The 23,647-nt window shown below is 39.7% G+C and overlaps 1 protein-coding gene across 2 annotated transcripts in view; it reads right to left on the reverse strand.

Moving 5' to 3' along the window:
- Positions 1-19,193, reverse strand: part of usp6nl (USP6 N-terminal like) — a 194,319-nt gene extending 175,126 nt beyond the window's left edge. The window contains exons 1-2 of one of the 2 annotated variants that reach the window (XM_068005133.1): positions 18,936-19,193; positions 15,565-15,645 (exon numbers count right to left, since the gene is read on the reverse strand). In XM_068005133.1, coding sequence (XP_067861234.1) covers positions 15,565-15,568 — 4 coding nt within the window. In that variant the 5' untranslated portion in view covers positions 15,569-15,645; positions 18,936-19,193. Of the gene's footprint in view, positions 1-15,564; positions 15,646-17,886; positions 18,029-18,935 lie in introns of those variants that run through there. The other variant, XM_068005134.1, reaches the window with a different exon arrangement.
- Between the last annotated feature and the right edge of the window lie 4,454 nt (positions 19,194-23,647).

Here is a 23,647-nt window from a genome sequence, read left to right on the forward strand (position 1 = left end):
TTAAAACTGGAAGAGAAATTATTTCAGCTTCAATAAAAAAAAGTTCAAAAAAATGAAGTGCAATTTTTTTGTGCATCCATTTGTGAATCAGATTCGTGTTAAAAAAAAGTTACCTTTCAATTGTGATATAAGCACTGCAAATCATCGCAATGTGTCAGGGAGCATCAACACCAGTGCACCTATACCTGTCCACACCAAGATGAATTGTTGCTCCTAATTTCATTGGTTCAGATAATTCTATTCAAATTCCCACGTCGTGTTTCTCACTGATACACCCTCACTGCTACACCCTCACTGCTTTCCTCCCACAGCCTCCGCACTGAGTGACTTCTCATCCTCGGTGATTTCAATCTCCATCTCAACTGACCTTGCCCTCTCTCCTCTGGTTTTACTGCCGTCCTGTCCTCCCTTAACCTCTCCCTTCATATAGGCCTTTCATGACCTCAGGACCGCCCAAAGAACTTCACAGCCAATGAAGTACTTTTGAAGCATAGTTACTGTGATGTAGGAAACATGGCAGCCAATTTGCACACAAAGTCCTACAAACAGCAAGGTAATAATGACCAGATAATCAATTTTTTAGTGATGTTGGTTGAGGGATAAATATTGGCCGGGACACCAGGGAGAACTCCCTTGCTCTTCTTCGAAATAGTGCCATGGGATCTTTTACATCTATAGGAGGGGGCAGACAGAGCCTCCGTTTATTGTCTCAGCCAAAAGAAGACACCTCCGACAGTGCAGCACTCCCTCAGTACTGCACTGCAGTGTCAGCCTAGATGTTATGCTCAAATCTCTGGAATGGGACTTGAACCCACAACCTTCTGACTCAGAGGAGAGTGCTATCACTGAGCCATGGCCCTCCTAAACTCTTCCACCCATATTCACAACCACCCTCTGAACCTTGCCATCTCACATGACCTATTTCCACCCTCTGGCTCGCAGATACGGCCATTTGCAACCACTTCCTTGTATCCCTCACCATCCACATTCCTCTACACCCTTCCAATCCCACTTCTTTCTGTTTCTGTTTCTGCTTCTGCCCCTGGGGAAAAAACCTCTCCAATTCACATACAACTACACTTTTAAACTTTCAAACTTTCAACTGCCTAGACTTTGGCCCTCCAATTGCCACGTTATTTCTGCAGCTTTCAATCTGCTCAACCACTCCCTCATCACCATGTTGTCTACATGGACTTCCAGAAGGCATTTGATAAGATTAGCAAAAATGAAAGCACACGGAGGTACAAGAAGTAGACCCTGATTTATATTATAGGATACTATTTGAACTTCTGGCCTAGTTTTGATTGCCTAAAGGGGTCGGAGAAGAATTTTCTATACTTTTTCCCTAATTGACCTAGGTTTTTGAATCTAGTTTTCCGCCTCTCCCAAGAGATTATTTGGCTCCGGGCAGGTGGAGAGTGTCTGTATTGTGATGTACTAGGCATCACAACTATATGGGACAGGCTAGATAGACCGTTGAGTGTTTTCCTGTCCATCATCTTCCTATGTTCATAACCTTGAAACATGGGTTAGTAATTGGTTGGGAAGTTGGAGACAGAGAGTAGGGATAAAGGGAATGTTCTTTGATTGGCAGGGTGTGACAAATGGTGTCCTCCAGGGACCTGTATGTGGCCTCAGCTTTTCACCATATATATTAATAACTTGGGTGAAGAGAGCTGTATATCCAAGTTTGCAGCGGACACTAAGTTCGGAGGCACATTAAGTTGTATAGATGGGAGCAGGATGTTACAAAGGGACATGGACAGACTGAGTGAGTGGGCAACACCATGGCAGATGGAATTCCATGTGTCGGAAGTGTAAATTCATCCATTTTCAATCCAAGAAAGACAAATCGGAATATTTTTAATGGTGAGAGACTATGGCTGTGGAGGAGCAAAAGAATCCGGATGTTCAGGTGCACAGATCACTAAAAGCTAGTGCACAGGTACAAAAAGGCTAAAGGAATGTTGGCCTTTATCTCAAGGGGTTGGAATTCACAAGTGAGGAAGTTATGCTTCAGTTGTACAAAGCCTTGGTCAGACCCCATCTGGAGTGCTGTGTTCAGTTTTGGACACCGAACCTCAGGAACTATATATTGGCCTTGGAGGGAGTACAGCGCAGATTCACTAGAACGATACTGGGACTTTGAGGTAAATTATGAGGGCTGATTACATAAATTTGGTTTGTATTCCTGAGAGTTTAGAAGTTTGAAGGATGATCTAATCAATGTCTTTGAAATGATTTGGAGTAGATACAAAGAAACTCTTTCCTCTGGTTGGGAATCCAGAACAAGGGGGAATAACATTCAAGCTGGGCCATTTAGGAGTGAAATCAGAAAGCACTTTTTCCACACAAAGGGTCGTGTAAATCTGGAACTCGCTCCCCAAAAGGTTGCGGATGCTGGTTCAATTCAAATTTTCAAGAATGAAATCGATAGAATTTTGGTAGGTAAGGGTATCAAGGGATATGGAGCAAAGGAAGGAAAATGGAGCTAAAGTACAGATCAGCCATGATCTAACTGAATGGCAGAACAGGTTCAAGAGGCAGAATAACCCACTTCAGTTTCTAGGTCAGTGGCAAAGTAAGTTCTGACGGGCCACAGCAAAAAATCGCATAGACCTCCTCAGGAGACTAACACGGGACGCAACCAACAGAGTACCCTTTGTCGTCCAGTACTTCCCCGGAGCGGAGAAACTACGCCATGTTCTCCGCAGCCTTCAACATGTCATCAATGAGGACAAACACCTCGCTATGGCCATCCCCACACCTCCACTACTCACCTTTAAACAGCCACCCAACCTCAAACAGACCATCGTTCGCAGCAAATTACCTAGCTTTCAAGAGAACAGCGTCCACGACACCACACAACCCTGCCACGGTAACCTCTGCAAGACATGCCAGATCATCGACACAGATACCACCATCACACGAGAGGACACCACCCACCAGGTGCATGGTTCATACTCCTGTGACTCGGCCAACGTTGTCTACCTCATACGTTGCAGGAAAGGATGCCCCAGAGCATGGTACATTGGCGAGACCACGTAGACGCTGCGACAACGGATGAACGGACACCGCGCAACAATCGCCAAACAGGAGGGTTCCCTCCCAGTCGGGGAACACTTCAGCAGTCATGGACATTCATCCACCGACCTTCGGGTAAGCGTACTCCAAGGCGGCCTTCGAGACACACGACAACGCAAAATCGTCGAGCAGAAATTGATAGCCAAGTTCCGCACCCATGAGGACGGCCTCAACCGGGATCTTGGGTTCATGTCACGCTACACGTTACCCCACCAGCGAACAAATGTTATCTGTTTTTAATATAACGGGTCAGTTGCTGTCTTTTCTATGTTTCTACCTCTCTATCTCTGTTTTTTTTTGTTTGTTGTTTTTTTTTTGGTGATTTGTATATTCTGTGAGACCTGGCAGGTAACACCTGTCTGTCTGCACACTGATTGCCTTGGCAACGGGCAGTTGAAAAAACTGTCTGTACTCACCAAGCATTGTTCTGTGAATTATAAATGCGATTTCATCTCGAGGATTTCATTTTCACATCATTCACCTGACGAAGGAGGTAGCCTCCGAAAGCTTGTGAATTTAAAATAAAATTGCTGGACTATAACTTGGTGTTGTAAAATTGTTTACAATTGTCAACCCCAGTCCATCACCGGCATCTCCACATCAAAAGTAAGTTCACAGTTGAGGTGTAGGAAGGGAAGCAAGGTTTGATTCCCCACTCCGCTGATTTAGCAGGATGAGATTTGTTGTTTTGGGGAAACAACGAACAAAAGCTAGGCATATACTTACAAGGAGTGAAGCAAAATTAATCACCAGACCACTTTGACATATCTCCCAGCAGCCATCTCAACAGCAACATTGGTGGAAACATATAAGTACACCTATCCATTCTCATATCTGAAGGTGTATAGCCAAGAGGGGCCAAAAAGGAAAGGAAAAATGGGGAGGGGATAGAAGAACTACCTTTAGAGGGCAGGAATGAAAGAAAAGGCATGGTCCACAGCCCAGAACGCTTAGCCAAACTAAAAGGATGAGATGGTATGGCAGCAGTGGTGATTTGGTTTGCATATTGGAAGGGGGTGGACAGAGGAGGTAATGAAAAAAAATAATAAAATTAAATTAAATAGAAAAGGTGCATAAACTTGGCAGGTTGGGACTGGGTTGCATAGTGAGTTAGTTCACGGTCCTCTCACCTCCAGGTTCTCAATTAGTGTCCAGCCTGAACCAATGGGATGATAGTCTCATCTCTCTGCCAGACTCTCAGTCCTCACGTAAAACAAGCTTGCAGGATCTTAAACCAATTCCGTAGAAGCGTCAGCCCACAGCACGAAATGTCCCTAGTTTATTAATTGGCAATCTCACACAAAAAGGCACAGAGATGACTGGTGTGGAAAATGGAAATGAAGTGCAAGATTATTATATATAAATAGATTAAAACAGACCACCACAAATTGTGACAGCTCCTTTATCAGCTGCAGAGAGATGTCTGAAATGGTTCGTAGCTTTTTCTTTCACCTCCTGTCCACTAGACAATGAGTCAAATCATACAAGTGGTGAAAATTTAATTTTTCACCTACACATCTCTGCTGCACATATGACAGTCTGCCAGATACATCATTCAAGAATGTTTATTACAAGTAAAATGTTTAAAAGTGATCCATTCACCCAGTAAAAAAAAATTGGTTAAGCAGTTTTAATTTTGTCCAGTAAAGAAAGGCAGAGATTAGGTGTGCAAAAGTTTCTGATTTTCACACACAAAACCCATCTGAGCCCCCTAAAAGGAAGTCAAAAATTATGAAACTAAAAACTGAAAATATTAGAATAAACAAAGAAAGAAACAAACCTGGATTTATACAGCATATCATATCAGACATCCCAAAACACTCACAGCGAATAAAGTGCTTTTGAAGTGTAGTCACTATTATAATGAAGACAAATACAACAGCAAATTTGCACACAGCAAGGTTCCACAAACAGCAATGAGATAAATGATCAGATAATCTGTTTTAGTGGTGTTGGTTGCGGGCTAAATGTTCACTCGGTGAACTCCCCTGCTCTTCTTTGAATTGCGTCATGGGATTTTACTTCTACCTGAGAGAATTGATGTTTCCTCCAAATGACTGCACCTCTGACAGTGCAGCACTCCTTTACTGCAGTGAAGTATCAGCCTAAATCATTTGTTCAAGTCTCTGGAGTGGGGCTTGAACCCACAATCTTCTGACCCAGAGACAAAAGTGCAACGAGAGTCAAAGCCGACATCTTAACTAAACTAAGTCAAAAATTACGGGTAACTAACAAAAACTGAGCATATTAGAATGAACTAAATGCAGACTGGAGTCTTTGCATTTCAGTGAAATTTGCTAATTAAACCTGCATTAACTTAAAATATACAGTAAGTGCAAAATTTGTGAATTTAACTTGTTGATATTGGGTCACTTAATTATTTTCAGATGTTTTAAGTTTACTAACTGTAATGTATAGGGTAGATTTTAATATAGTTTCCCCCACCATTTTATAAATCACTGAGGCAAAAATTGCTTGGAAAAGAACGGTGAGCTCAACAGCACTCACTGTTAGTGGCAAAATCGAGGAGCAAGTTCCAGCGCAGTGAAATGCCAGGTCTGAACTAAGTTTTAATAGCGCAGTAAATCTTAATGACTGCCAAACAACTAAAAATTAACTCTTAAAATTGTGGAATCTCATTACTCCTTATTTTAATAGTTTTTGCTCCTCAAAAAATATTTTTAATTAAAAAAATGTTTTAATTTTTTTTCTTCTTTCTGACTTATTTAATTTGATTATTTCTTACCCTTTCTTTTTTTTTTGCTATCTATAACTGTTTTTACAATGATTTTAATGTGGTACCTTTCACTTCCTGGATTTAACATTCCAAGCTTGCAGAAACAGTTTCGCAGCTCGTCAAGAATGCTGCAATCTGATTAGTCAAGGGGAGACTGTGATCCTCTCGCTTCTCCCACAGGTCCTAGCTTCACTGGGCCCTTCTCCGCTTCCTGTTAGAGGAATTGCACCCAGTAAAGACCGTGGTAAGTTAGTATAAATCTATGGGGCAGTGAGCCCTGTTGGTTTGCCACTCCGAACAATTTCTGGGCCATTATTCCTTCCACAACCCCATGCTATGCACCACTCCTGATTTCTATTGGCCTCTGCCAATACCTCAACCACTGAATGAAGAACAGCATTGGGCAACTTGGTTATCCAATTTTTACGTTCTTGGTCAGCTTGCATCTGCCCTTATCAAATACCCCTTATATGTAAATGAACTTGCAGCATACCACTCTTGATAAAGTCTAACACTTTACATCTGCATGCCACTAATAGGGGAGTGGGTAGGGTGGAAGAAGAGAAGGGGAGAGGGATTGGGCGGGGGGTGGGAAAGAGAGACCAAAGTTTGTTGTTTTTGAGCTCATCAGAGTAGTAACAGCACATACTCCACAGGCTTCTTGAATGGAAAATAACAGAATAATTTGGAAAAAGTTGACTGGAATCCATTCCCTTCAGTCAAGTAACACTCCCGCCACATTTCACCTGCACAGCTTGTTTGTCTGCCCCCATGACCGTTACTTAGGTGATCAGAGCCCACGCGCCTCAGCCGAAACCCTTCAAAGTACTGAGCATTGACTGCAACAGGATCCAGCTTCTTCATCCGAGCACATAATCTGCTCCCTCCCCACCCCATCATCACTTATCTGATTGGAGCAAAGACCTCCTTTCCCATTCATTCCCTCCCCTTCGACCCTTCCAATCCTTCTGTTTCCCGCAACCCCTCCACCCTCCTGCTCCAATTAAATCATCTCCCACCCTCAAACCCTGCTGGAGATGAACGCTACATCTAGTCTCAACACCCCTTGTGCAACACCTCATGCTTAAATCCTTAATGGCCTTGCCCTAACATATCTCTGTAACCTCCTTCAGCCCGACAACCTTCCCCCACCCCTAACTCTCCATTCCTATGACTCTGGCCTTTTGTGCAACCCCTCCCTTTGCCTCAATATTGCCAGCAGTGCCTTCAGCCACCTGTGTCCCATGCTCTGGAATTCCCTGCCTAAGCCCCTCCACCGACCTCTCCTCCTTTAACACAATGCTTAAAACCCGCCTCTTTGACCAAACTTTTGGTCACCCCTTATACTTCCTTCTTTGAATCGGCATCCATTTATTTCTGATTAAGCTTCTGTGGAGCACTTTGGGATGTCCTAAGTTAAAAGGACAATATAAATATAAGTTGTTGTTGGAAGATCACCTATTTTATCCAGATTTGTTTGTACCCAAGTTGTTAAAGCTCAAGTCCTGTGAAAAGCATCTAAGTGCAAACAGCAACTAAAGTATCAGCAGAATGCAAGACATTCTGTATGCAAACATAGCCTGAATAGAGTTTCTCACTTCCCTAGTACTAAACCCCAGTGGCATGAATGTATACTATCAATTTGATTTCAAGATGGTATGTGTTATTCTAGAAACATTTCAGAAGTAGTTCTGGCCATCTAAAAATCACAGAAACTATGAAGTTTTGCCCAAATTCTCAAGAACAAATTAAAACTCCTGAAAGTTTTTAGAATGTTAACAAACTGTTCACAGAGTATCAGAAGCTCTTGTTAGAAAATCTCCTGTGAGTAAATTTTAATAGAAGGGCCATCTGCCAAAGTGGTACCAGCAGTTGCCTTGAACCATGATAAATCATGTAATTACAGCATATACTAAATGCTTAACAATTTGATGCAATTTTATTCCACAGGCAAGGCTGACCACATAACTCACAAATGACACAGTAGTAAATGAACTACACCAGAGTCCATCTGCGAGCAGAACACTGCAACAAGAAGTATTCCACTCATGTAACCAAAATTTGCCTCCATTAGTTTAAATTTGCAGATTTTTATTTAAATTAAGGATCTTTTGTATTGTTGGCATAGGAAAGGAGCAATCAATTTCTCATAAGCAAGCAGCAGGCTGAACAGCATCACAAATTCATGGTTTATCACTCGAGTGTTATAAGTATGTGGAAGGACCTCACGGCTTGAAATAAAATAACAGGATCAGAAACTGATAAATCATTCAGCAAAAAATATTGGCCTGTATGGGTTTTTTCCCCGACAGTTATCTACTTCAATTTTCCAATTTAGTCTTTCTATTTTTCTCCACTTCATTTCAATACCTTTATCGCTGTAGCATTATCACTATATCTATAAATCTGACTGATAACTTTTAATCAAAAACAGGAGGTGTTCTCCATTTGAAACATCAAAACATGATTCTGGGATGTTCCTTCATTGGGAATATTATAAAAAGGGTGAGAACCAGTGAAAATAGCAGCATACTGCAACACAGAAGTTAAGCAGCATCAACAACAAGCGAGACACAGAAAAATAACTGCATATAATCCTTCTTGAAAAAGGATCTTTTCAAGAGAACCTTTGAGAAGCAAAGTGGTGATGATGGTCGAGGTAATGTTACGGCAAACATTCCCATAACCATAACCACAAAAACTAATGAGCTTGTCAGTCATTCACCTCTGTATTGTAGGGGAACTTGTGCACAAAATGGCTACTGCATTCGTCTACATAATCACCATGCTTCAAAGTAATTCACTATATGTGATGCACTTCAAGACATTTCTGAGAAAAGTCATATGGTCCTATATAAAAGGAAGTTTTTTTTCTTCTTGCTAAGGCTGCAGAGGCAGTATCATCCTGGCATCAATATAGGTATTGCCACTGGTGGCAGAGGTGGCTATTTTTTTTTCCAGTTATGCACAAGCTAAGTAGATCAGTTCATCCATATAGGTCTGTAATGTGTTTATTTTCTCAATGGCCTTCTAGCCCACAGAGTAAGGTACAGTGGCCTAAAATTGAATTATGGCCCAATGATTTTTAAATTGTGCATGCACAATTTTGCACATGCACAGTAATTTTAAACTGTTTCAGTTCTGTGGATCAGTCTAACATAAATACAGCAGTTTCCAAAGGACAAAGAGCTTCAGAAAAAAATAGAACTGCTGATTGAAGCAGTGCTGCAGTACAGACATGCTGTAACATTACCATCTACACTAATCAACACTGAACAATTGCATTCCATAGATGACTTTTCTATGGTCCCAACAGCACAATAACCACAGTGTTCTATGAAGTATATGATCATCTATCTAAGTCTACATAAATCTTCAATCCTCTTCGTAACCAGAAAACCATCCAGTCCTTCAAGGGAGTTAAATTACTACAACATTAACTGCAAATGATGAAAGTTCTATAATTCCAGAAATCTACTGCTCTGTGACAAGTGGAAAAGTTTCCTTTAAATCTAATATGGCTTGAGGCTTGTTAATCTTGGATGACATCCTCCATTTCTGTGATCAGTCCAAGGTAAATTACCTGTTTTGAACTGTATTAATCAGCCTTTCAGCATTCTGATCTTGTATTTCCCTGGCCCCAATCGTATCTTCAGTGAAAATAAATTCACTTCAAACACTTCCAGCTAACTCCAAGTACTACAGACTATCTACACAAAAGCAGAAAATGTGAAATATACATTAGGTCACTTCGTATCTGGAAAAAAAATCTTAGAACCTGGAGAAAGAAAACAGTAGTGGATCTCCTGTAGCGTTACTCATGATCAATATGGTAGAAGTTGGTGAGATAAGATGCGAAAAACGGTGAAGTAAGTGGATGGTGGTGAAGTATTTTTGATTAGTTTTTGGAAATTTGAGCCAATCAAACAAAACCAATAGATTTTCCAGAGGTGCTAAAACACAAACGGTATGCAGGATTTTTAACATATTAAACGCTTGAATCTCCCATGGCTTTACTCAGTGTGAATCAGATAATATGCTGTTTTATCCCTTGTAATGTACAATGTGTCAGAGCCACATACAATGCAGGAATAAGTTAAAATACATTTTAATTATATGTTATATTGTGGAAGCATTCATGGTATCTTTGGATCTAATTCCATGAGTGTGTTGGAAAGTGTAAACCAATGACCTTGATTTGTATATGTTTAAGTAGGTGGTTAATTTTATCGCGAACAACTTATCCCATGAGTTTCAAAAGCTTTGTTGAACAACAATGTTTGCATAATTGCTGTTTGCCACTTAAGTAATAGGACATTTTCACAGCTAACATGGGGAACCATTTTGGGGAATCCCACCTTCACAAGAAGGAAAGCCGTGTTCTTAGTAGTGACTGAGAAGTGGCTTTACATTGGTTAACCATAGTTAAAGTCTTTTGTGCCTTTTAAAAGGGCTCAACCCTCAGCCACCACCAGAAATGAGGCTTTTCTTCATACAGAGGCAGAAATGCCCAAAGGGATTTCCCTCACAAGCTGGCTAACCGCTTGTTATTTTTGGGACCAGGGTTCGGGTCAGCATGCATGGATGGTCTCATGAGAAATAAGAATGGCAAGGCAAGGCTGGTATTAGAGGGACCAAAGAGAGCCAGGAGGTCTCGAGCAAGGAACACAACGTCACAGCACTATCTAATATACAGACCAGACCTGGAAGGACTCAAAAGTGAAGTATAGAGGAGTACAGTTGGGGTGCGACAGGCAGGAGTGACAAACAGCACCACGGAATACGCACAACGGAAATAGGTATGATATAAATGCATCACACATACAGGAAGTGCACATATATGCAAACCTATACATCAAAAATCTTACATCTGTGCTTTCTTCCAGTCAACATTGTTCCATTTTAAATATGGGCATAAAATAATAATGTAAACTTGTCAGGCTGTAATTTTCCCTCCCCTCAATGGAGGTGATGTAGCTCCGCTGTTGGCAGGTAGAGTGTAATTACAATTTGACAAGTTTACATACAGAATTTCCATTAAAAATGTGGACATAGGAATTTAGAAATACAAAACAAGGACAGAATGTATGACTTGAAAATGGGGACTGAATTATGTCTGCATACCTTGGTCAATTATTCCTTGTCCTCTAACCCTGCTTCACCTGAAGACTGCATTTGGTCTTGACTCCTCCTGTGCTGTTGCACATGGAGTCAACTATACCAAAATGTTATGTTTTTTTTCCCCCAGCATTTGCAGCTTTTTCTTCTCATCTCTACTGCAAATTACTTGATGGCTTTGAAGTGTATACATGTCCCTGAACAGGACTTCGTCAATTGCAGGAAACTATTCCAATGGTGAATTTGAGGTAAGCAGTGCTTAAATTCTATATACTTATTAAAAGAGGTCTTCTGTAAATGATACCACGTGTGAAGTTCAGCTGTCCAAAATATTTTTTGCTTGAAATGGCTATTATGTTTGAGCCTTGTGACTGTTGAAACTTTTTCAAGAGCCAGCATCTTTAAGCTTCTGTTTCAATAACAGTAGTAATTTGTAACCAATTTTATTGTTGTACATTTATTTGATAAACTCCTTATAACAGAATATATAATTTAATCAAATTGTTTTGAGGTATATGTATCATTGTCTCCAATGGAAGAGTGAAATATTTTCGGCTATCCCTAACTATTTCATCCATCACAGAGTTTTCTAAAATCTAAATGGATTCATGTGATACTTTTGTCAATTTTTTAAAAAAACTCTGAATTGAAATGCATTACTTATATCGAGAAATACGGTACAATATGCTCTTTGGCAGGATGTCATCTTACAAGAATTTCCATTAGGCTAAGTCACTTCAACATGTTGCTTGGAAAAATTACATGTTGTGTGGTTTCTTTCACTAGCCACTTTTCACAAGTCAGAAGAGGTCTTGAATCAATTTATATCCCAGTAGGTTGTAGTGAGATTCATTTAATTTCATAGCAGGATCACTTGATACCCTACTGCATGACTTCCAAGAGACTGTGGTTTATGTACTACAAGTACCTTTTTTGGGCAATAGCTCCATTTTAAAAATTTCACGATCAAAATCATTCTTTTTTCAGAATGGAAAACACGTTGACAGTTCCTAGAGGAATTCCATTACTACCATGATTAAGCCATTTCCGTGCCTTTACGTTTCATTTTTTCAATCTTCTCTGCTCCTCAATTAGAGGCTGTGTCTCACACTGCACCATGGTTGCACAGGTGCTGGCAGCAATCCAGAACCTCAACCATGTGTCCACTCATGTGCCTCAGCTGTGCACATTAATAAGCTATTCAATTTTAGGCAAACAACCTGATCCTTTCCTCAAAATGTCTACACACATCCACAATAAACAGGGATACTGGATGATATTTACGTTCTCCCTTCCCAGCCGTGGATAACTGCAACAATTGCACTACAGCCCTGGCTCAAACATGCAAACTTAGGACAGACCAATATACCTGATCTATATGGTTCAATCCTTTGACATTTGCACACTAAGTAATTGGGAGAACCCACCCCACCCCACCTGTAAAACCTGTATTGATTCTTTAACCTAGAAGTTGAGTAGAAATATGACAAATTAGAAAATTCCGGATGTGAACAAAATTTTTCACAAAGGAAAATACTTTGTACAAATTCCAGATCTGAGTCAAATAGGTTCAAGTACCTTCAACGTTTGTTAAGGTCAGGTACAATGAAGGGGGAAAAAAGTATTGAATGTCTAAAGGGCCTGTGGACCACAATTTAAATATGCTCCCCTTCCCTACCTAACAGTATGGTGGAAGTTCCTAAGCAGTTGGCAGCCTCACTCAAATGACTATTATTCACATAAACCTGAACAGCAAGTGTCAGTAGATTATTCAATATGGACAAAATTATAGCCAACCCCAATACTATCATAAGACATCCAAATACACACATTTCCAGCAACTATTTTGAGTAACAACCAGGCGAACCCTGGCTGATTTCTGTGATACAAGTCCAGGGGTGCTGCAGCTAAATGTAGCGCCCCCTACCATTATGCTAACTGAGATGAGTTAACTCAGAGCTCGAGGATCAAAGCTGGGACCTCCTTTCATAGAATATACAGCACAGAAACAGACCATTCGGCCCAACAGGTCCATGCCGGTGTTTATGCTCCATACGAGCCTCCTCCCTCCCTCCTTGGTCCTATGGCTCAGTTTCCTTTTGGGCAGTATCTTTAATAAGACACATCAGATGTTGTATTTAAATTACAGCACAGCCACGTGAGGCACCCTATCACCTCAGACAGGATGACATACTTCCAATGCCCCAGAATCAAATTTAAATGGGCACCTCTGGCAGCGCAAGCTGCTCCTGATGCAATACTAGGTCGAATGCTGCCTTTATGTCAAGGGCAGTTATGCTCACCTCTCGTCATTACAAACAGCAATGAGATAAATAGCCAGTTAATCTGTTTTAGTATTGTTGGTTGAGTGATAAATGTATGTCAGGTCACTGGGAGAGCACCCTTGCTCTTAATCAATAGTACCTTGGGATCCTTTACGTCCACCTGAACAGGCAGAAGTTTAACCTCATCTAAAAGACAGCATCTCCAACAATGCATTACTCCTCCAGTGCAGCTCTGATTGTCAGCCAAAATTACATGCTCAAGTCTCTAGAGTGGGGCTTGAATCCATGACCTTGGAAAACCAGCTGGTATATATCTGTATATAAATACACACTTTGCAGTATCACTTAGCACCGAAACTAAAAATGTATCGATACACTTTCATCACATATCAAGAATGTACTTGTTTTCTATACAGTTGTTACCTCCTCTTACAAACCAATGAACAGTACTGCAATCCTCCAAGTTTCATACATGCTCCGGCTGAATTTATTTTCCAAGGTAATTGCAACAGAATACAAATACAGGGAGAGGAGCAATCTGTTCCTACAAAACCATTTCAAATTTGATTTCACCGGAAAACAGGTGGGAAAAAAAATTACAAGGATTGTAGTTCTAATACAAATTACACAACTAAATTACTACCTTTTTAATATCCACATTCAATGTCATTTTGCTTTCACTCTACAGCTTAATCTCAACAAATTCCCGATTTTTAAACCTAGAGTTCTGAACAAATTTCTTCTGTACCTGCTTTCAAGTGAATGTTTACAACAAAACAATTAACTGTTGTAATTACAAACTCAGATGGTTATATTAAAAACATCACCATAGCTCATAGAACAAGAGATGTGATTAAAAACTTTTAATTAGTATAGTATTTTTTCAGTATTATTTTCTTTCACTAAATCCAAACTAAAACTGCAGTGGAAAATTTAGCATTTTATACTTACAAGATTAGAGATTACACAGAATCTGGGTCTATGTTTTAAGGTAGATCATTGACTAAAGATAATAAGATAAAACTACACAAAGCATAAAGTGTTGCACGTTCCTAAAATCTGAACGCTAAAATATAAAAATGATCAAGTGTTTGCATTAAGGTAAAACATTATTGCTGAAATCACACATCTATTTGCACATCTATCTTTGTTTGCATACATTACACCTGTGACGACACTACAAAAGTACATAATTGGCTGAGGGTGCTTTGGACATCCTGAGGTTATGAAAGACGTTATGTAAATGCAAGTTCATTCTTTCTTTTCTATTTAAAATTCACCTCATCTGGTACATTTTCAAGTGGATCAAAATGACATTCTGTGACCAGTTTATTTAGCTTTTTTATTTTATGATTAAAATCAAATCTTCAACTCAATTTAATGGGTTGTAACAGCCAGGGTAATCAATGGCAATGGTCCTACTATATCTGTCTTTCAGCAGTGTACAGTCTACTCCTCTTAATCCAAAGTTACTGAATTCAAATTTTTTATGTGCACAAAAATCTTCCTCTACTGTTCTATTTACATCACTTAATTCTAATTACTGGATAATTTGAATTCTTTTAAGCACAAAAATAACTTTGAATGAACAGGAATAGACTAGTTATGATGGTTGTTAGCTCAGGTCCCAGCAATGATTAATACTCCAATTTGCTAAACACAAACATGAATAAGTTTTGTTAGTCTCTAACATTTGCGAAATGATGTGCCACAGAAGTAGAGCTCATGACTACATAGTGAGAAAAATGGGCTCCTCATCCATCTTGCCCTGCAAGAAGCTTGCCTATTGGCGAACTATGAAGTGAAAACAGTTGGGGGGTGGGGGAAGAGTCTGCCATACATTTTACCAAACTGCGACTTGGACGTGGTCCTAAAGAAACATTTGCACTGTCCTCATTTCACACTGTCCCTCTACAAATACGGTGAGATCACAAATAAATTGTATTTCAAATCTGATCCATCTCCTTTTCAATCGTCTACTGGTCAGTTCCAGATCAATTAACACATTCAATATCAACCTAACAAGATCTCCAAGTAATAGGATCTATTCAGATATTGGACTGTAATATCAGTAAACTGATCATTTTAACAAAACCTAAATCACTGAAACTAAAAGGAAACATAAATGTATTTCATCCTTCAGTAATTCTATAATTTTAAACAATGTAACTGGTTTTATTATAATGTACTTTACTTTGGTAATTCAAGTTGAGAGATGTTAAATTTGCTATGTTTTCACACTATAGTGTACATAGGTTATGTGATTCAAATAGTTTTTAAACTACTAACTTTACATACAGCAATATCGACTCGCTTTCAAGCATAATAACATTTACTCACTCATAATGGTGCGTTCCTCTGCATGTGATAGAGATATGGTCCTGATCTGCAATTATTTATCCTGAGAGAGGAGCTCATGCCCTATATTTAAAAAAAGGTTTATACAGATTTATGCAATTATATTTAACATTTACATCTCTAGTTCAATTTGTACTTGTAGAAATATATTCTGCAGGGCAGGAGTAGGGGTACCACAAATGGCCTTAATGTCTCTGGGCTCGGGATAAGGCAGAAAAAAAATCAGCCAGGATTCCCAATTACCTGATTGCTAGCCACTTCTTCTGCTGGAACATAGGGCAAGGACAGTATTGGGTTTGACTGTCATACCACCCACATTTGTTTGGAACACGCGTTTAGAATGGGTGAGCAATAGGAGAGCCACCATTGTCCATCAAACCAGATTGGTTGCCGATAATTTTACCAATTCCTCCAATTAGGTGCTTATAACTTTCTCAAGTCTACCAAAAGGTCACAAGCATCTCAGTACTGGCAAGCAATCGATGTCAACCTATTTCTGCAATTCAGAAACTGTGGGCTTTTCCTAACATTAGCAATTTTTTTTTAAATTGAACACTGCATATTTTATTTACCTTTACTTGTATTTCTAATAATTTCTCAATCTAAATCCACCTCACCAATCCATTGGTAGGTACAACTCTGAAGATACTGAAACTTATTTTAAGTAATCTTAATGTTATTTCCTTGGCCCAAGTGCTGCATGATCTGACACCAGTGTAAGGACAACAGCATTTCCAAATACTAGAACCAATATTTGTGTATCTGCCTCTTAATCACACACAACTACAGAAATACACTACATTCTGAAGAAATATCTGAACAGTTCAAACTGCAACTTTTGTTTTTTTTATAATTAGATTTTGTAGGAATCCATTGATCGTGCTTATGACAGATGGAACCGATCACATATGTGAAATAATCACGAGCAACTTTATTAACTCAACTGTGGTGAAGCATACGTGTCAAATATTAGAAACTATCATCCTGCTTCCAGACTACCCATAATCAACACCAGTGGAGGTTTTAGAATAATTCAAGTACTTTTGCTTACAATAACTGGGACTGCACTTCAAAATGTTTTTTTTTTAAAAGTAAATTCTTGGCAACAGGCTAGTAAAACAGTTTAGGATTAAACTGGTCATAGTATCTGAATGCATTCTGTTTGAAAGATGCAATCTTAATTTATTTTAGTAAACCAGACTGTTTGCCACCTTGGCGTCCTATTTAACCCCGAGCTGAGCTACCCATATCCTCACCATCACCAAGACTACTTCTCCCTCCGTAACTTTGCCCATCTCTGCCTCAGCTCATCAGCTGCTGAAACTATCATTGTTACCTCTATACTCAAATATTCCAATGTTCTCCTGACCATCCTTCCATCTTCCACCCTGCGTAAACTTGAGTTCATCCAAAATTCTGCTGCCCGTATCCTAACTCGCACAGAGTCCCGTTCACCCATCACCCCTGTGCGTGCTGACCTACAATGGCTCCCAGTCCAGCAATACCTGAATTTTAAAATTCTCATCCAGCCATGGCCTCGCCCCTCTCCCACTATCTCTGTAACCTCCTCCAGCCCGACAACGCGGCGAGATCTCTGCACTCCTCCAATTCTGGCCTCTTGCGCCTCCCCGATTTTCATCGCTCCACCTTGGGCGGCCGTGCCACCAGCTGCCGAGGCCCGAAGCTCTGGAATTCTCTCCATAAACCTCGCGTCCCCACTCTCCTCAAGTTGCTCCTTAAAACCTACCTCTTTGACCAAGCTTTGCGATCACCTGCCCTACCATCTCGTTATGTGGTTCCATGTCAAATTTTGTTTGATAACGCTTCTGTGAAGCGCCTTGGGGTGTTTTACTACATTAAAGGTGCTATATGAATGCAAATTGTTGCACAGAAATACATACACAGTTGGCAATTGATTTCTATTGCAGAAACTCAATAGCTTTACTTCAAAAGATTACGTTAACATACACATCAAAGAACAATGTAACGGGTAGTTTAGATTTTCTTAACAACTCTACTCCAGACAATGCGTACTCACTATAAATTACTTTATGTCAGTATTCCGGATTGAATGTCCTACATCATAAAACAAAGCTTCTAAACACTTAAATACTGATTTTGCAAAACAAAATGTTAGAAAAAAATGTTCAAAGCAGAGTACATCAATATAATTTTGTTGTTTTTTCAGATCCTGAGTCAAAGTTAACCAATCTTGTTCAAAAGATTTTATATCTACTCCACATAAAAAGTCTGGACACACACAAGTTTCACCCTTTATCCAAAATATTTGGGAGGCAAACATACTTCCATTTAATGCCAAAATAATCTTCAGTTTTATAGTTAAGTTTCTTCTGCTACCATCGACTGTCGATTAAGCTACCAAGATCCCTTAGTCCAATGTTAAATTCGCAATTTGCGCAAGAGCCTTCAAAGGTTTGCGACCATTTTTAATCCAGAAGGAAACAAGGCGATTAAAGACTCATGTCTTGTTTCTTCCTGGTTTCTTCAGAAGTCTCACAAAGCAGGTTCCCGACAGGAGTGGCAAAAGATCAATGCCTCAGCCTCACGTTTCTCTGTGGGCAACATGCAGTGTGAGAGATGGGGAAACTCCCAACACAACAGCTCAACTTTCAGGGGACTTTATTAAAAAAAAAGGCTTTTTAAAAAAAATTATGGAACCAGTGAAGCAGAAAACGGAAAGAACCTACTGTTTTAAACAACTTCTACATTTCACAAGTGTACTGTTTTAGGGAAACTACCAGTTAAATGTCTATACTCGCGTGAATTATTCGGAAAAACAAATAGAAAGAAAACATAAATCAGCGTTTGCAAAACCCCTGAAGCAAAAATACCATTACGATCTCCTTTAATAAAGCACGCGAAACTGTTGCCCCAAAAGTGAAAGAAAATCATATTGTCAGTTTAAATCCTTGCAACACAAATAAATAAATCAAACGCTGCTCTCACTAACCAATTGTTTCTCTTATTGCTATTAATGACGCTAGGTCAACCAAGCTTTGCTGCCGGAGAACGGAAACGGCGCCGCGCCGTTGGTGATTGACGTGAGCGGACAGCCACTTGGAATACGGGGAAGGGCCGAAGACCCAGATTTTCAGCCAATCGCGGGGGGGGCGGGCGGAGGAGGGACAGCATCAAGATAGGTTGCGGCGCTTGGTTACGTACACTCCGCTAGGCCGCGGTAGAGAGTCGCGGCGCACGAATATAAACAAGAGCCTGTTCGTTGTTTCTTCTTTCATATTAAAAAACCCTTTTTTAAAAAAAAATAATAAATTGTCCCACAACAACCGGAAAGAAAACAAACTTTTTTTTTTCCAAAAACAGAAATTATTTACCTTATTTCCCTCTCAATAAAGGGGACGACGCTACATTTTTTTTTGGTTTAAAAAAAAATGTTTTTAATTCACGTGTTTTTTTCTTTTCTCTTCCCCCCCCTCTCTCTCCTTTCTGTCAGCTTAAATCCACGGCTCGGACCGGACTCGTAAAATGGGACGTTGCACACTGAGCGCGAGGCGAATTTCAAAAAGGAGGAACTATGGAAACGGCCCCTCGCTCGCTCGCGCTGCGCCAGGCCAACTGGCGTCTCCCGCTGCGGCGCGGCACACCACTGCCCCGGAATTACTTCCGGGCCATTGGGTAGTGCCACATATCCATCTATTCTGAAATATTGGGATAAAGGGGGGTTGGCATTCCCTCCCCACCCACCCTCCGAAACTCATACATACATATGTGAAGGAAATTATGTGTGTGGGGGTGGGGGGGTGTTGGTGTTACTACAGACAGGATAAAACAACTTGCATGGTTTTTTTTTAAAATAACTTAATTGCAAAATAATTTTTCCCCTCATTGTTATTGTGTAGAATTTACAGCACATTACAGAAACAGGCCATTCAGCCCAACAGTGTTTATGCTCCCACACCAGCCTCCTCCCACCTTTCTTCATCTCACCCTATCAGCATATCCTCCTATTTTTTTCTACCTCATTTACTTATCGAGCTCCCCCTGAAACGCATCTCTGCTATTGGCCTCAACTACTCATTTTATTGTTTGTTTGTTTGTTGCACCTATTTATTGTTTTTCATTCCTGATCTCTTCCACACATACACCAGTAACATTATTTCCTCAGGACACATACAATAAATTACTTTTGAACTACTGCCGTCATTATCATGAAGGCAAACTCGGCAGTTTGCACACTGCAAAGTCCCACAAGCAGCAAACAAGATGAATAATCATTTGATGTGTTTTTGGTAGTGTTGGTTGATGGAGGAATGTTTATACACCCTACTTTTTCTCACGGGACTTTCAGATCTGCCTGAAAACACAGTCTCAGACAATACTGCACTGAACTATCAGCCCAAATTACATGCTTCAAGTCTTGTGGTGGGCTTACAATTCTCAACTGTCTGATTCATAAGCAAGAATGCTGCCAATGGAGCCAAGCTGACACTTTACCATTTGATTTTACAGCTGACTCACATCACTTCTAAGTCAATAGCACATAGGTCACGAAGTCACAAAATAATTTCAAGCTACAAACAGCAGTTAGGTTGGTAAGGATAATGAGGTGTTGGCAGAACTAAATAATTGCTTTATTTAGTTATTATAAATAACCTTTAGGTTACTGTTAAGATTCATATTATCTCTGACAAAAAAATTGCCATGATACTCTGGACCATTTTAAATGTGGATGAGTGCTACGTCAAGCATAATGCCTTCCTTTTACAAGTTAATGGTTGTGCTTGACTTGTTTACATTTGTTAGATTGAAAATGACTCATGGTTTGTGAAACACTGGTGCTGACTCTCAATAGGTAATTCAGTTAATAATTTTCTGACTGAAGACATGAGTGATCAACAGAGTGTAGGTGGTACAATGGATTAGAAACATTGCCCTTTCATTTCTGATACCTGAACACAATTTATTTTCATTTTCAGGAAAAGTATCGCTTTTTTCAGTGCTTCAAATTGTGCTCACTTTCATGAAGATGAATAATTGAAACTGGATGGCTGAAGGTATCAATTTTTTTAAATATAAACATGGAACAGTATTTTATCTATAACTTCAACAAACAGGGCATTCAACATCTTAATCTCTAGGTAACTAGATTTTTCCAATTATAGCTGAGGTAAGGTCATGTCGGAAGTAAACATATTTTATCCTTGCTTATTCAGCACTCTTCATTTCAACTTTTTTTTATGTTGTCTTTAATAAAGAGGTATCAGTTTTACTTGTGCTTATGTATCGTTTTATAGCTATGTACATATATGGGTTATATATATATATAAAATACAGGCTGAAATGTTTCCTCACTACTTCCCCCAGAAAATCAGGGACTCACGAGGTGTGAAAATTATGGGGAAGTAGCATACTATTTAAAGAAGCACCATTTTCATGGAAAAGTTTTTGACACATCTGTAAAAAAAAAGTACAAATACTTAAATAAAATCTAAATGTTTGTTAGCATCTCTAATGGTTCAATGAGTAGGAATACCTCTTGATAATGCATTGTGCTACATAGACCAGATAGGTCCCACTTTTGATCCCTACTTTGTGTTAACTTTGCTGATATCAGCTAGAACAGCAGTTGTGAAGCTACAAAGAGCCATATAGTGCACGGTACTGTAACTGCGTACTGAGACAAGGGGGAAAAACAAGTTTAAACAATTCAGGGATAAAGTAAGTTTCAGTTCTCCATAAAAATGATGCATGCAATTCCTTTAAAAACAGAAACAACATATATGGAGAGTTCCGAATTAGTATTGATTAAATCATGAAGCATAGAAAATTACTATTTATAGAAACATAAACCATCACTATAAAAAGTACAAACTGTGATAGAAATGATCCACAAGGATTTTGAAGATTATCTATTTCTTTAAACATCTGTGCAGATCTGCATGTTATGATCTTGTCCAAAACCAAACCAATTACTGCATTTCCTTCCTAAAAGTGTAGTGGTTTTGAACATAATTTCTTGCCAGCTTTTTTTTTGCTGATCATGAGCTGCACACGATCAAAAAAACTGGCGGTCTGTCCCATTTCTGGTAATGATTTGTAAATGGAAAGGCTGGTTTGAAGGCTACACAACCAGCTGTGTTAATCCACTGTGACATCAAGTTTTAAGATGTAGATTTACACCAACAATTCCTCACTGAGTTTTTGGTATCAGCCAAGCCAGTGCGGGGGAGAAGGATGTTCAAAGGGGTGACAGAAGTGCAAAGAACAGGAGACAGGACACTTAAGATCAGGGCCTTCCACCAGACAGCTCAAGAGGAGCTTTGACACTGGAGTTTAATATTTTAGATATATGTCAAATAAATCAGCTTTGGTTTCAAACACACAGTTTGTTAAGTACTGGACGTCTCTAAGATACGAGGAGATGTTTTTGGGCCTTTTCTCTTTTGTCCTGGGAACAGATTTTCATTATATATTGTAATGGAAAGTGAGAATTTTAATAAAAATGTATAATGCATATGCTGCATGTGTCCTCTATTGCATGCTATTTGAGCTGAAATTTAAAAGAAATGGAAAATCCAGGGAGTTCAGAATTCCCTGGAGCTGCGAACAATCCAAAGGTTTAAGTCTTACAACAGTACAGCGATAGTTTTCTTCGCTCCTCTGCTAAAAGTACCTACTCACGCTGGTACATAGCTCGATGGGTAGTGGCACCTCTCCAATACTTTGCTCAATTTGAGCCATAGAATAAGGAGGTAATTTTAACCTAACCCGCTCAGCGGGAAACTGACGGAATTGGATCAGCCAGGCGGGTTAGATTAAAATGACTCCCTAAATCTCAGCAGGCTATTTGACCCACTATGGGCAACACAGGCCCTTCCCGCAACCTGGTGCCCCACCACACACACACTTTCCAGCAGCGGTCATGATAGCAATCAGGAATCTGGTCTGATATTTTCCTCCTTAGCCCGGGTTACTGGGGTAAAATCTCGGAGCCCCAGGCTGAAATCAGCGGATAGGACGGACCTTGAATTGAACCTGCGGCCTCTGGTCTCTGTTTGTTCATGTTACATCAGGTATTGCCTATATCCACTAGCCCATTAAAAAGTTATTCGGTGCATTTTTATTGTACTGTTATTGTTTATTTCTATTTAATAGATTTGACATCTTGCATTGTAGCTTTAGAAGACTTTTTCAGAAGAAAAATAAAGTCAAACACCACAATAATGCAGCTGTTCCTGTTAAAGAAGTAATTTCCTGGGAAAAGGCTGACATTGTGACCATTAGTTAACGTTGTCCCACTTTATGAGCGTTTTTGGAGCATGGAACTGCTATGGTTTATGGATATATTGCACTCGTACTGCTCTCACCTTTGAGACAGAAGGTCTTAAGGACTTTATAAAATAACCTAGGCTGACATTTGAGTATAGTACTGAGGGAATGATGCATTGTTGGAGGTGCCACCTTTTGGATGAGATATTAAACCTATGCCTTGTCTGCCTGCACATTATCTTATGGCTGCATTCAAAGGCAGACAGGAGAATTCTCCTGATGTCCTTAACCACCACCAACACAGATTAACAGGTCATCTCTCTCATTGTTGTTTGTGGGACCTTGCTATGTGCATTTTGCTTACAAAAATAATAGTCATTACACTTCAAAAGTAATTCAGCGGTTGCGTGGTGCTTTGCGAGTCCAACGGACATGAAAGGCACTAAATAAATCCAAGTTCTTTCTATTGGATTGGTCCACATTTCAGTGAGGATCGCAGTGGTAGAAGTTAGAAGCTGTAAAAGACAGCATAGGGATGAGCCAGTGACTTATTGTTTTGGGGCACCAATAATGATGAAGCACCAAACCTGTGAGCCAATGAGTGGCAGATGTACATAAAGAATCCATCTCATTTCAGATCATAAGGGAATGGTAATCTGGTGGTTATGATACTGGATTATCAACCCACAGGGTGAGTTCAAATCCCACCTTGGAAAATTGTGAAGTTGAATTCAATAAATCTGGTAATCTATGGACAAACACCAGAAAAATAAATAAGCATGAAAGCTTCAGGATTGTCAGAAAAACCCAATGGGTT

The sequence above is a fragment of the Heptranchias perlo genome, chromosome 24, assembly GCF_035084215.1.
Source record: "Heptranchias perlo isolate sHepPer1 chromosome 24, sHepPer1.hap1, whole genome shotgun sequence".
Taxonomy (NCBI): domain Eukaryota; kingdom Metazoa; phylum Chordata; class Chondrichthyes; order Hexanchiformes; family Hexanchidae; genus Heptranchias; species Heptranchias perlo.